General features: G+C 43.2%; 1 protein-coding gene across 2 annotated transcripts in view; it reads right to left on the reverse strand.

Annotated features, from left to right (window-relative positions):
* Positions 1-15,112, reverse strand: part of ARHGAP26 (Rho GTPase activating protein 26) — a 588,303-nt gene that overhangs the window by 316,801 nt on the left and 256,390 nt on the right. For both annotated transcript variants that reach the window (XM_077265841.1, XM_077265842.1), the window contains exon 14: positions 13,407-13,481. In XM_077265841.1, the coding sequence (XP_077121956.1) occupies positions 13,407-13,481 (75 nt within the window). The remainder of the gene's footprint in view (positions 1-13,406; positions 13,482-15,112) is intronic.

The following is a 15,112-nucleotide window of genomic DNA, read 5'->3' on the forward strand; positions in this document are numbered from 1 at the left end:
TGTAAGTATATCATGCCTCTCTATTCTGCTTGATTTTGCACTTTTAGGGCTTATTTTAGCCTGTTTACGCTTGACATTTGACACCATGTACCTTTTCTAAAGCTAGATAAAGGCATTTATTTAGGATTATACTCAGTTGCGGTGTGTTTCATCCACCTATTGTTGTTACTACTGATACCTACATATAGACAACTATACAGTATATATTGAAGCAGACCACAAAGTGGCTATATGCCATATAACTCGAAATGATGGTAATAGTTAATATGTATAAGAAAACCTAAAGGGAAAACACCCATATAAAAAGTGCTAAGTGCATAGATCTAAGCAGCCACGCAACAGGTAATCTATTAGAAGGGCTACAGGTAATAGTACCAGGGTAATACCCTACTATTGGTACTTCCTGTCCCAATGAAAACATCTAAATATGTGCCTATAATGCTGCGGGTTCGTTGGCAAAGTATAGGAAACCGCAAAACATATTTATCCCAGTGAGATAACAAGGACCTGAGCAGACCCCTATGCGCGTTTCGATGAATTCTTCTTCCGGGGGCGCCCGGAACCATTTAAAATGGTTATAAAAGCCCATCTTAATGAGATTCCCATAAATAATGCTGACTTGAGGAGTTGTCAGAGATGCTTCATTTCAGGCTATGCTGTCCAATTTAGTATTAGGGTGGTAGTGTACTGGCTTAAGCATGTTTTAGCATCTTAAAGATACACTTGTTTAAAGTGTCAGTAACACGTAAAGGATTTTAGACATTGAAAAGAATCGGAATCCCTGGTCCAACACCATATAGATTTTAAATGTATTGGGGAAAAGAAAAACTAAGCTTGGACTTGACTGCCTTCATGAAACGGTGTTAACCTGTGTCTGTGCGCAAAGCAATGGCCTTTTCAGCCTAAAAAGACGAGATGCAACTTAAAGTAGTTACCCCTTGAATTGAGGAAAAAAATCTTTGGATGGAAACAAATTCTTGTTTTAGCCAAAGCATAGCAAAAATAGTCATTATTCTTCAGTGTGATTCTCACCCCTTTTAGTGTCTTTACTTTCTGTGGACCTGTCTTGTGTACCTAGGAAGCAGCAGAGTCTTCAGGGGTGCTACTAGTCTGCTACTGCCAACTCATCTCTTATCCCCCTTTCCTGACCTGCGGAGACAATAGTCCCTCACACACAACCCAAGTGATCCCACTAATAGCCAATTTTCCTCCATCTACCTCCTATCTTTGTATATCTACTATATAATTGTCTAAGGGTCACTTCCGTCTTTCTGTCTGTCCTTCTGTCTGTCACGGAAATCCCAAGTCTCTGATTGGTAGTGGCTGTTTTGCCGTGACCAATCAGCGACGAGCACAGTCTGGCGGCAAAATGGCCGCTCCTTACTCCCCGCAGTCAGCACCCGCTCCGTACTCCCCTCCAGTCAGCGCTCACACAGGGTTAATGGCAGCGTTAACGGACTGCATTATGCCGCGGTGTAACGCACTCCGTTAACGCTGCTATTAACCCTGTGTGACCAACATTTTACTATTGATGCTGCCTAAATGGCTTCACCCAACCACTAACCATGAGTGGAGAAAAAGTTTTGGTGTTATTATTCATATTCTCTGAAAAAAAGGCCTAGAAAGCAAAACTTCTACCGGGGTATGTATACTTTTGAGCACAACTGTATATGAAGCAGGTTCAACTCCTAAACCGCTTCAAACTTAGGCCTCACTCACAGCATATAACACAGCCGAGTGCTATCCGATGTTCGGGGAGCACTCAGCCCAATGTTATACCATGGGGCAGTGCAGATCAGCTATTGTTTTTTCATGCCGATTCGGCATGAGAACAATTGCAGCAAGCTGCAAATGGCAGAGAGACTCCACTCATACACATCCATACATGTCTATGGGTGCGTGTGAAACATCGGACTGCACACGGATGTCATCCCAGTTCAGTTCGATATACGCAGACAGGCAATGGAGGAGATGGAAGAAATTACTTTTTCCGCCTCCTCCGCATGAACACTCAGATTCTGTCATACAAGACAATCAAAGTGCACTGACACTCGGATCACGCTCGCAGCAGAGCTGGAGTCGAATGTCATTAACATAATCAGATGCTATACGCTAGTGTGATTTCAGCTTTACAGTGGTTTGCAAAAGTATTCAATTCCCCCTGGTATTTTTAATGTTTTGCTACCTCACAACCTGAAATTTCACTTTTTTGTGGGGTGTCGTTTCAGTTCAAGTAAACAACATGCTGTGGAGACATGGGGGGGTCAGTGGGAGCTCTCATCCGCTGGCCCAAGACTGCATCGTCCAGGGCTCATCCCATTGAATGCCCACTCTCCTTTTCACGTGAACATATTACTACTCAAACAACACAGGGTGAGGGTAAAACAGCCTGGCAATACTTTTTTAAGCTCCCATACAGGCAATAACATATAGAAGAGTCCAAGCAAAATATCTAAGATGGTGCAAAATTACAGAGTCTCACCCTTCCACTGACACGCCAAGATTAGAACATCTGTAACTCCGGGGATTCCAGGGCTGACCACCCCTACCATTGGCACCCCTCTTTTAGTGGGCACCCAGAGAGGAAGTAACAAGAAGTTTAGGAAGCTGACAGTCCATTGAGGTACTTGACCAGATGACCAGAGATTCACAAATTGGCTTCTCCGAACATCTCCATGGAGCCAGGTGACTGGTGGGGTTCCAATCCTGGCTTTCCCAAACGTATCCAAGAAGCTCAGGTGACAGGTGGGTCCAAATCCTGGCTTCTCCAAACATATTCATGGGTTCAGTGATGGTCAATGGAGCAGATCTGTATTCTTCCAGCCAGTAAATTGTCAAATCCTGTAGATTTGTATTCTTCCATCTTGTAGAATGTCAAATCTGTGTCCCTCGTGATGGAGACATGATGTCCTGCTCGCTGTCTCTGAAGTGGCCAGCGATGAGTTTGGATCTAAATCCCACTGAACAACTGTGCAGAGATCTTAAAATTGGTGTTGGGAGAAGGTATCCTTCAAATATGAGATAGGTGGAGCAGTTTAAAAAAAACCAAAAAGTGGTGTAAAATTCAAGTTGAGAGGTGTAAGAAGCTTGTTGATTGTTATACGAAGCAATTGACTGTAGTTATTTATTCCAAAGGGTGCGCAACCAAATATTAAGTTGAGGGGGACAACAATTTTGCCAGACCCATTTTTGGGGTTTTGTGAGAAATGATGACCAATTTTCCTTTTTTTTTTCTCTATTTCCATTGCATTTATTGAAACAAAAAAACAAACGTGTATAACAAAACATGTGAAATTGCAATAATTTTCTGGAAGAAATACTTCATTTTCTGGAACAATTTCAAGGGTGCCAACTAGTGATGAGTGAAAAGCATTTGTTGCTCGGGTCTCCCAGAGCATGCTCGGGTGATCTCCGAGTATTTTGATGTCCTCGGAAATTTAGTTTTCGTAGCCTCAGCTGCATGATTTACGGCTGCTGGACAGCCTGAATGTGCAGCGCCCCAGAGTCCTGGTCATTGCAGTAATGTCGTTTTTCCACAAAGGGGAGTGATATTACATCTGGAGGCAATAAAGGAGATCTTCTGTCCAGGTATCACAACCACACACAACACACGTCACACTCCAGGCTGCCAGGGGGAGCTACGCTTCTATCTATTAGGGCACTCCTCACAGTTAGGTAAAACTGGTGGTTTGGTTAGGAAGTTAGTCAGAACCCGATGGAGTTTGGCAGAAGCTGGCTGGAGTGGGTTCCAGCCAGATCCAGACTGCGGTCTGAGGAGGACGAGAGTCCACGGAGCTGCGCCTGCCCCACGTGCGGCAGCATCCTAAGAAAGAGACATTAGAAGAGAAGTGTATTGCAGTGAGTGAGAAACGAAGTCATAGCACAAGGAGAGGAAATCAGGAGGAGTTCTGCCCTGTGAAAGGCTGCCTCCTTCTGAGGCGCAAGAATCCCGGTGGCCAGAATACCGAGGGAGTAAGGATCTCTATGCTTTACTTCAGAGACTGGCAAGACAGTTAATTCCACGTTAGCTGCCCGACCTTATACCCAGGAGGCACGGTGGCAACATGTGGGGGCCAGGGCGTCGTAGGGTCCCTATAAAAAGCCTCAGGCCACCAGTTATATGGGTTTTGTCCTATCCATCAGGGGAACAGAAAGAAAGAGACATAAGAGTTGTGAGGACCTTACCGAGAAACTCAGCAGGGAGGTACTACAACACCCAGGCGCTAGAGGAAGGCTACCGATTTCCACCTGGATAAGGGGACTCTGGATTTGCCTTCGGACCGTCCGGACTCTGCCTGCCCTGTGATCTGGTACCCTGGACTGTGGACACTGAAGCCTTCAGTAAAGGTTAAGAGACTGCAACCTTGTGTCCTCGTTATTTACTGCGCCTTACATCAACCATCATCACCATCTACACCTCTGGGAAGCCCTGGGGATACACTTCACCTGTGGGAAGGTATACAGTGGTGTTCAAAAGTCCTGCATAGGCGTGAAGAAAACTATGTTTCATACTTCTGCAGCTCTACAGTGAAACTGGTGGAACATATGTTTTTGTAATCCCTCATTGTTTGCCATACTCATTTTTGAATGTCCCAAGTGTATAAATTGTTATGGTATGCACATTTTTGATAATTTTTTTTTACAGCATAACCATAACTACACCAGTACAGTCTGTAGAATGGTGAACAGGTTTCTAAGTTCATTAACTTCCAATGCAAGTTCACACAGACTTAAATTTTACTTTTTAAGATTTATTATTTTTTATTTAATTCAGAGTCCTGAAAAGGGCCTTTTGAGTGCATATTAAGCTTCTAATACTTTATTGGCCAGCCTTTGCTCTTGAGCACCAGCTTGCATCTCTGTGGCATTGAGTGAACAAGCTTCTGCAGATGTTCACGAGTGATGATGTGGTTCCAGGCCTGTATCAGAGCCTCAATCAACTCACTCTTGGTCCTTGGCTGTTTTCTAGATATCTCTAATGATACCTTGTGCCACAAATTTTCAATTGGATTGAGGTCCGGGGATTGAGCTGGCCAGTCAATAGTAGCCACCTTGTTCTTCCAACACCATTGGCTGCCATACAGCCCCAGACCATTACTTTCATTACATGTTTCACAGAGAAGCTCAAACACTCTGGCATGTACTCTTCATGTGGGAACCTTCTCACATAAGACTTGCCATCATTTCCTAAAATGCAAAAAGTGCTTTCATCACTAATTAGCACTTTTTCCCACTCCTCCTTCCTCCATTTTAAATATTTCAATGCCCACAGTTTTCTCCTTTGTCTTTGTATGGCTGTCATCAATGGCTTCTTTCGGGCCTTGCACTCTTTCAATCCTGCTTCCAAACATCTCTTCCTAACAGTTGATGTTGCTACCTCAATATTGCACTTTTCTTGCCATTCTCGCAGAAGCTGAGGAGAGGTGAGCTTTCGATTGGCAAGGGATGTTCTTATCAGTACTCTATCCTCCCTTTTAGTTGACTTTCTGGGCTGACCAGATCTGGGCCTGTCCTGGGTAATTCCAAGCTGCTTATGTTTCTGCAAAATTCTTACGACTATACTCTGATTACAGCCGACCTTCCTTGAGATCTGGGGGCCAGTATAACCCTCTTCATGTAGCACCACAACTCGCACACGATCCTCCGCTGACAAAAATCTGAAGGCTCCCATCATAAAACTCTACAGTATGATTCACTAGATAGATCAACAGATAAAACAAACAAACAAAGCAGCAGATGTGATGCAATGTAATGCAATGTGATTGGCTGCCATATCCAGGTTATGATTGGTCACAAGAACCTCATCTGTGATTGGCTAATTTTGGATCTGAAGCTGTACAATATATAGTTGTGCTTTCAATTCCCATATTGTTGCAATAATTTCAGGCAAAACTGCTTCAAAAACTAAAAATATTACAGGGAGAGAATGCAAAATTGTATTCTGAACAAAACCATATATAATATGTCATATTAGCATCGAAGATATTCGACAGAAAACGTTTAAAACTTGAAAAATCAATTTATCCTATGCCTATGCAGGACTTTTGAACACCACTGTACCATCTAGCTACCATAACATCACCCCAGCGGACCCCCAAGCAGCGTCGGTCACCCTGACCGAATACCACAGGTGGCGTCACGAACATTATCCCTTTAAAGATCTTTCCCCTTTTCTTTTATAAACGGACGCCCCTAGGGCCACGGACCGGGTCAGCCACCGTGACATCCCCATCGAGAACCGAAGGGCCCGGCTCCGAGTACCCCATTGCCCTACTGGGGGCGCTCCAAATACATGTGGGAATTCCCCAACAAATTCCTCACATGTATTCAGCCTGGCTAGCAGCCGCCAATCATGTAGCTGAGGCGATGAAAACTAAATCTCTGAGCACATCCAAATACTCGGAGTTCACCCGAGCAACGAGTATACTCGCTCATCCCTAGTGCCAACACTTTCGGCCATGATACTAAAATATATATATGGCTTGAGGAAGGTCCAGATATATATATTCCAGTCTCTGGTGCACTGACTCCCCACACGGCAGACGCGATGAAGTGACGTCAACGTGTCTGCTGGCTCAGGCACACACACTGATTGGTGTAAGGAGGAACTGGCATCACAGTCCTCCACCAATTCCCTAATCTCTGCCAAGGACTTTGCCACACACTTCAAAGATAAGATAGACCAAAGAAGTCAAGTCTTTGTTGTCCAACCACCACAACCCTTTTGTATGCCAGACCAATGCCCTAATCTCATAAGTTCCCTCTATGAAATCACTAAAGGACAGCTTGCTCATCTTCTCTCAAATCACACCTCACCACTTGTGCACTTGACCCCATCCCACCTCCTCCCCAACATCACCACTACACTAATCCCATCCCTAACCCATCTCTTCAATCTATCACTAACTTCTGGCACCTTCCCCTCTGCTTTCAAACATGCCACAGTCACACCTATCCTCAAAAAGCCATCCCTTGACCCGAGCGCTATGTCCAGCTACCGCCCCATATCTTTGCTTCCATTTGCTTCCAAACTACTTGAGCAGCACACCCAAGCTGACTTTCCTCTCACCTTGCATCTAACTACCTCTTCGACAACCTACAATCTGGCTTCCGTCCCCACCATTCCACTGAGACTGCCCTGACCAAACTTACGAACGACTTACAGCCAAAGCTAACAGATAGTTCTCTTTACTCCTCCTTCTAGACTGGTCCTCTGCCTTCGACACAGTTGACCACTGCGTCCTACTACAGAGCCTCTCTTCCTTTGGTGTCAAAGACCTCACCCTATCCCGGGTGTCAAAGACCTCACCCTATCCCGGATCTCCTCATACCTTACCAGCTGCACATTTAGCGTTTCCTACTCCCATATTACCTCTTCATCTCGCCCCCTCTCTGCTGGTGTCTCTCAAGGCTCTGTCCCAGGACCCCTTCTCTTCACAATCTATACCCTTGGCCTGGGACAACTCAAAGTCCTATGGCTTCCAGTACTATCTATATGCCAATGACACTCAGATCTACCTCTCTGGTCCAGATGTCACCTCTCTGTTGTCCAGAATCCCAGGGTGTCTGTCAGCCACATCCTCCTTCTCCTCTCGCTTCCTCAAACTCAATGTGGACAAATCTGAACTAATGATCTTTCCTCCATCTCGCACACCTTTCCTACCTGATCAATCTATCACAATAAATGAATTCATACTTTCCCCTGTCCCGGTAATCCGCTACCTCGGTGTAACCCTTGACTCTGCCCTGTCCTTTAAACCGCACATCCAAGTTCTTGCTGCCTCCTGTCGCCTCCAGCTCAAAAATATTTCCAGAATCCGTCCTTTCCACAACCCTCACTATCAAAATGCTTGTGCATGCCCTAACCATCTCCCGCCTTGACTACTGCAACATCCTCCTCTGTGGCCTACCTTCTAACACTCTCGCACCCCTCCAGCCGGTCCTTAACTCGGCTGCCCGACTACATCTCTCTCCTTGCTATACTCCTGCTTCCCCTCCTGCAAATCCCTTCACTGGCTCCCAATTTCTCAGTGTATCCAGTTTAAACTACTAAGACTGACCTACAAAGCCATCCATAACCTTTCTCCTCCGTATATTTCCGATCTTAATTCTCAATATCTTCCCTCACGTAATCTCCGGTCCTCCCTAGATCTCCTTCTCTCCTCCATGCTTATTCCCTCCTCACCCAATCGCCTACAAGAGTTCTCCCGAATATCCTCCATCATCTGGAATTCTGTGCCCCAACACGTCCGGTTATGCACCACATTTAGATCCTTCAAACGGAACCTGAAAACCCACCTCTTCAAAGAAGCTTACAACCTGTAATGACCACATGGCCAACTCAACACCATCGGCGCTACTGCAACCACTGACCTATTGTCTCCATCCCTTGAATCCCGTAGAATGTAAGCCCGCAAGGGCAGGGTCCTCGTCCCTCTGTATCAGTCTGTCATTGTTAGTTTTGTTTACTGTAAGTGATATTTGTATTTTGATGTAACCCCGTCTAATGTACAGCACCATGGAATTAATGGTGCTATATAAATAAATAATAATAATAATGTATTCATTGCTGTCTGTGGATAGTGGTAACAGCGGGCGGCAGAGGCGTGGCAGGCAGGAGCATGGTGCAGTCTTGGAACATGGTTTCACCCTTACGGCTGTGTTAGTTTGCAGGCCGGACGAACAGCCAAAAGGGGAAGTTTGCCCAGCTCTGCGCTACAATGAATGCTTTAAAACAGTACCATGATAATATATCAGATTAGGTAAACATGGAAAGACGTGATAATTATTGTTTTTTATTCACAAGTACAGGCTTATGTCTACATTTAAAATCGACTCTTCGTGGAACATGAAGCTAGCCAGTCTCATCACCTGTGTAACAAGGTAGTGACCCGTGTTGCCACGGTGACCACAGCGGCAGAAGCAATCAATCTGTTGACAGACTAACAAAAGAAGCCAAACACAGAAAATGAGAAATGCATCTATGCAAGGTTATAGAAGAAAGCCAGGGATTGCAATAACTTCGGTTATCATAATCATCTTGTGAAAAATGTACTGAACTACTATACAAGTTATATGTGAATGTAGTCTTCATATACTTTTATCACAACCACATCGGGAGGGAAAAGACCTGAGAAAAAGCAAAGTATATTATAGTTCTAAAAGCAGTGTCCACTTCATGTATAAAGTGTGTACGAAAGTGTGTGTGTTTGTGTGTGTGTGTGTGTGTGTGTGTGTGTGTGTGAGAGAGAGTGCGTGTGTGTGTGTGTGTGCGCGAGAGTGTGTGCGGGAGTGTGAGTGTGTGAGAGAATGTGGGGGGTGTGTTTGTGTGTATGTGTGAGAGAGTGCGGGAGTGTGAGCGTGTGTGTGTATATGTGTGTGTGAGAGAGTGCGTGTGAGAGTGCGGGAATGTGAGCGCGCGTGCGTGTGTGTGAGAGAGTGGGAGTGTGTGTGTGTGTAAGAGTGAGAGAGTGAGTGTGTGTGTGTGAGAGAGTGGGAGTGTGAGCGCGCGCGTGTGTGCGAGAGAGCGGGAGTGTGTATGTGTGTGAGAGAGAGCGGGAGTGTGTGTGTGTGTAAGAGTGTGAGCGCGCGCGTGTGTGTGTGTGTGAGAGAGCGGGAGTGTGTGTGTGTGAGTGAGAGAGCGGGAGTGTGTGTGTAAGAGTGAGTGTATGTGTGTGTGTGAGAGTGTGGGAGTGTGAGAGCGCGCGTGTGTGTGTGAGAGAGAGGGAGTGTGTGTGTGTGTAAGAGTGAGTGAGTGAGTGAGTGAGTGAGTGTGTGTGCGCGCATGTGTGTGTGTGTGTGTTGGTGGTGGTGGTGGTGGGGTGGGAAGGTCAATGTTTGGGGGAGTTAAGTGGAAAATAGTACTAATATTTCGCCTCCTAAATTCTTCAAATTTGCTCTCATTCTGAAAGGCAAGCCCCTGATGAAGCAAACCCTTTTCCTTTACACAACTCTAGAGCTGGGTTGGCATGTACTAGTGCTTGAAGAATTACAGTCCGGGCATGTGCAGATGGGTTTCACAGAGGTTCATGAGACTACACACTATGAATTAAGAGCAAATGTTGTCACTCATGGACGAGTCTCGTCACATGCTCCTCCAGTTCATGTGGCAGGTTGGACGGGAGTTCCTGACGCCCATGCTTAAATGTGGCTGGCCACGTCTTGTGGACTGTATAGTGAGTGTATGACTAATATTCAGCTAATCCCAACTAAAGGATCAAAATTTCTCAATATAAACATTTATACCAACCAAGCTGCAGGTAATTTTATCCTTAGCCCCGAACCCTTACATTGGCAACATGTATAGTATTTGTATTTCATCTGCTGAAATTAAACACACAGACATGGTAGCTCTCATGCTCTATCAATATCTGTCAGCAGTCAGCATTTTACTCAGCCATGATTAGTAGCAAAAAAGGGATATGCTGTGATTTGCCGTCCATGAAGATTTATTATTTATTTAGAATACTCACTGATAACACCATTAATTTCACAGCACTGTACCGACATCTTCATTGCTGACCCCATTGGGGGACAATCTAAATTTCCTATTAGTATGTCTTTGGTGATCCATCAACAGCCCAAACCCTACCAGAAGCTAGAAAAAACAGCCTGTACATTTCCTATAATAAAACAATTCTACAAATTATTGCCATGAGTAAGAAATGCTGAACATTGTTCTATTAGTAAACAAGGTTTTCCATCAAGGCAAAGACTATTTTAGCTTTGGATAACCGGTCCGTGCCCTTATTCCTACTCCTCATTGCTCGTGAATTTTACCACTTTTGATTAAATTTAAAGCTAAAATGCCTTCAATACTGTGTTATGGTACAAATGGCCGTGAAATGGTTTACAGAACAGAATATGCCTATAAGGTTAAACTCTTCTTGATCCCGATATAGCTGTTTATAAAGATTACGAGATACAAAGATCTGCTCCTAAGCCTAAAGGCTTTCTGGAGGAAAGAGGACCTGGAATTGTAATCCAATTACTGAAGGTAATCACTTTCGATAAGAGATATGAACAGCCTTATTGTCCAAATGATCTTCATCAGATAATCCTGTCCTTGGCATTACAGACACATTGCCATTTGTTGTAGGGGAAGATTATCAACTACAAGTGAGCATGAGTCCTAAAAATATATATGGTAGGTAGGTTTATAAACACTTTACTGCCATCATGTTTAAATCCAGCTGAGCATAAACTCTGTTTATTCAAAACTTTCCTGAACAAATTAAAGTTAAACTATGAATCAATATAACGTCTGAGGCGAGAGTCATCCTTCAGCACTAGGGTAAGCAGAATGTTATGATCCAGGTAAGAAAAAACAGTGGCACTCAAACACTTAATACCAAACAAAATGCTATCCTTTTATTGAAGCTAGAAATGCTAAGAAAGGTAGATGAAAACCCAGTCGGCCAACGTAGTTTTGCGTGAAAACACAATTACTCAAGGCTTCATGAGTCCTTGAGAAAGCGTGTATTCACACGAAACGGCATTGGCAGACTGAGTTTTCATCTGACTGGTTTAACAATTTTATCTTAATATATACTTACCTTGTAATGTCTTCACATCCTGTTCCAGATATGTCCAGATCCCAGAATTCCAAGCGGCGGAAGTTAACCAACCTCCATACTGGAACACCCAAGTGATGGGGGTCTCAATATGGAAACTGCTGGAGGTAACAGCCTCTTACGCGGTAACACCAGCGGAACACCGTCACACCACACGAACTGTATACACCGAATGCACCACACAACAGACTGTACATGCCGTATGCAACAAACTCACAATGTATACACCATACGCACCACACACACACTGTATACGCCGTACACAGCCTCTTGCGAGAGATGACATGAGAACAGACAGCAGATGGGGGAGAGAAAGCACACAGTGGTAAGAGAGACAGAGCACAGGGGGAAAACAGCTCAAACGGGACAGCACATGAGGGGAGAATACAGGAAGGTGAGAGACAGCAGACAAGGGGGATAACACATGGGGTAGACAGGTCAAAGAAGGGAGCACAGACGGGAGAAGTCAGCACATGGGGAAAGAGTGGATAGCTGGGTGAGCACAAGGAGGGGAAAGATTCTTAATGCTGCAAAGCCTGCCCCCATCGTGACATTACCGCTTTCCTGATGCGATAGCATCGGACCTCCATCTAGTGTTTCAATAAAAGGTCAACACTTTATTTGGTATTGAGTGCTGCTGTTTTTTCTTCCCCTAGTTCTCACTATGAGCTGAGCACCACTACTTGTGCTTCCTTTTCTACCAGCCTTGGGAAGTGTTTACATCTCTGTCTTACAAACTAGCAGTTATCTGGAGCTGGCAGTGCTGGTGAGCATTACTCTCTTTTTTCCTAAGCAGAACGTTCTCCTTGACATATTCCTTAGGCATACTCTGATCATCACCACCCATTCCAAGAACCGCAAACTACGTGGGATATGCTTTTTACTCTACTTTGAGGCCTCCTTCATACATCCATAGAAAACACGTACGTAAAAAAAATGATATCATTGCCTTCAGTGTTTTCCTTCAGTGTGTAAGTAGTGTCTTTCTGGTACGGATAAAGTAAAAAATAAAATTACAAAGCTTCTTCTATACTAAGCAATGCTAAACATGTACAACACACGAATAGGGCACACTAATGTGATCCTTGTGCTGTCCGTGCTTTTCACAGACAAATCTGTATTGGCTCTTGCAATCCGTCCTGCTGGTAAAAAACAGACATGTCTACGTGTGTTTTGCACCGACACACAGTGTAAAAACATGGGCTTATGGGCAGGCCATAGGTTATAATGGGTACGTGTGATAGTTGTGAAAAAAGGATGACATACTGGAAACACGAAGGTGTGATGCAGGCCTTATACAGTGGAAAAAAGGCAAGCCAATGAGTACTGAGCCAACGTATGGTAAAATGCCATTTTTGAATTATGCTAGGTGTATAGGGGTCTTTGGATTGGTTCAGCATAAATGGAAGTGAATAAAAGCCATGAAGACTATTTACTAAATGGAGAAATCCTTGCTGCACAAAATCAATCATTTTTCGCAAACGCTGTTTCAACTTCTTTTCTGGTTCCCAGTCTATTGTATGAAAATTAATATAAAGATATGTCGAAAACAATTTTTGCAGTTTTCTCGCCTGCACACATTTAAGTCCACACCCTTGGAGCATATTAAATTAATGATTTTTAAAAGTTATCCACAGATGTACAGTTGGCTGGCTGCCACAATGTGAAGACGCTGAGTGCAGGGGAAAGGAAAGAAGATCTGCAAACTACATAGTTACAACAGTTAGGAAAATAAGTATAAAAACTGGGCATGAATTTGAGATAATTACTGCAGAATAGTACTTCTATTAAGAAAACTGCTCACTACCCATATCCTTATTTCACAGCACTTACCCATTAAAATACCCAACAGTTTTTGAACTCTTGAGTTTACACCAACAATTCGGTAAAGCCCCTGTTCATTAATTCCTGTGAAAAAAAAACAGGATTTTAAGATCTGAACTTCTAAACAATGAATTTCTTGATAAGAAGCCTTATTACTAAAACGGAAGCTAACACAAATGTTTTCAGGACCTTGTGTAGTAGATGAAGCCAACCAAACCTTAATAAAAAAGGAAACCATATATATATGACAAATCTCAAACAATCAAATTTGTTCTACAGAACATTCTTCAGCTGGGAATATTATTTTAAGGCTCATAGAATTTATCGATTAACGTGTATTAACTATCTGCACAACAGGAAAAAAATTACTGCCAGTTTTTAGTTTCCGGTTTAAATTTTACATAGTATCCTGTGCAACATTAATGATGTGGTAACATTATTATTTGAGACAGCATGAATTAGAATGTTTGGGAGGATTCCTCAATTCTTAGTACTGAACTATTAAATGTGTGATATGAATCTGTATTGCAAACTATTTTACAGTCGGTTGTCTAGAATTGTGATGTGTTACAGTGGATATAATTCATGCTCATAATTTCCACTAACTTGACTAAAGCCTAAAACTGCCAAAAAATACCCCCAAAATATAATGCTGCCTCCACCACATCTCACTGTGGGTATGGTGTTTTTTTTTTTTTGTTTTTTGGTTATGCACAGTGTTGTCTTTGTGACAAATATAACTTTTGGAATTATGGACGAAAAGTTAAACTTTAGTCTCATCAGACCATAACATGTTTTCCCACATCTATTATCAAGGAAGATAGTGGAATATATCTGCACTGCCAGACAATTCAGAATGCAAAATATGGTTAAAGGATGATGGTGGTTTATTCTACGAGTTTCAAAGTCATCGTGACTTCTTCAGGAACTACCACAAAGACAGTGACTGTCCGCCATCTTCCTTGATAATAACTGTAATTAGGTCGCTAGCCGAACCGTAGATCTGCGGCAGCTGACATACAAGCCTTGTTTCTACACCACCATTTGAGCAGTTTTTGATCAAAATTGCACATTGTATAATGTGGGATAAGACCCTATTTGCGTTCCTTGTTTTCCTACAGTTTGCACTACTATGTTTTCCCACATGCTTTTGGCAGGCAATGTAGACTTTGGAAAAACATAGCCGGGCTTAAATGTTATTCTTTGTGAAAGGCTTCTGTCTTGCAACCATATTCCATAGGCCAAACATCTAAAGAATACACAACCAGTACTTGCCAGAAATTAATGCAACTACTTTAATGTTGCTGTAGGCCCTTTGGCAGACTGCCAGACCATTTTTTTTCGTCTTTCCTATAATTTTGGAGTGTCGTCCACTTCTACGTAATGTTAATGTGCCAAATTTAAGCCACTTCTTGATGACTGTTTTCACAGTGTTCCATGGTATACCTAATGCCTTGAAAAAACATTTGTGCCTTTCTAACTGATAACTTTCAACAACAAGATCCCTTTGCTGTTTTGTAAGCGACTTACATACTACAGCTTTTGCTGTAAAATGCAACTAAGGAAATGTCAGGAAAATCCTACTAGAACAGCTATACTTTACACTGTGTTCCAAATTATTATGCACATAGAGTTTAGGAGTGATAAGGTTAGAATTTTTTTGTTTGTCATTTAAACTCATTGATGGTGATGTGTGTCAGGGCTCTTTATATCAC

Source organism: Ranitomeya variabilis, chromosome 5 (genome assembly GCF_051348905.1).
Source record: "Ranitomeya variabilis isolate aRanVar5 chromosome 5, aRanVar5.hap1, whole genome shotgun sequence".
In the NCBI taxonomy this organism is placed as follows: Eukaryota; Metazoa; Chordata; class Amphibia; order Anura; family Dendrobatidae; genus Ranitomeya; species Ranitomeya variabilis.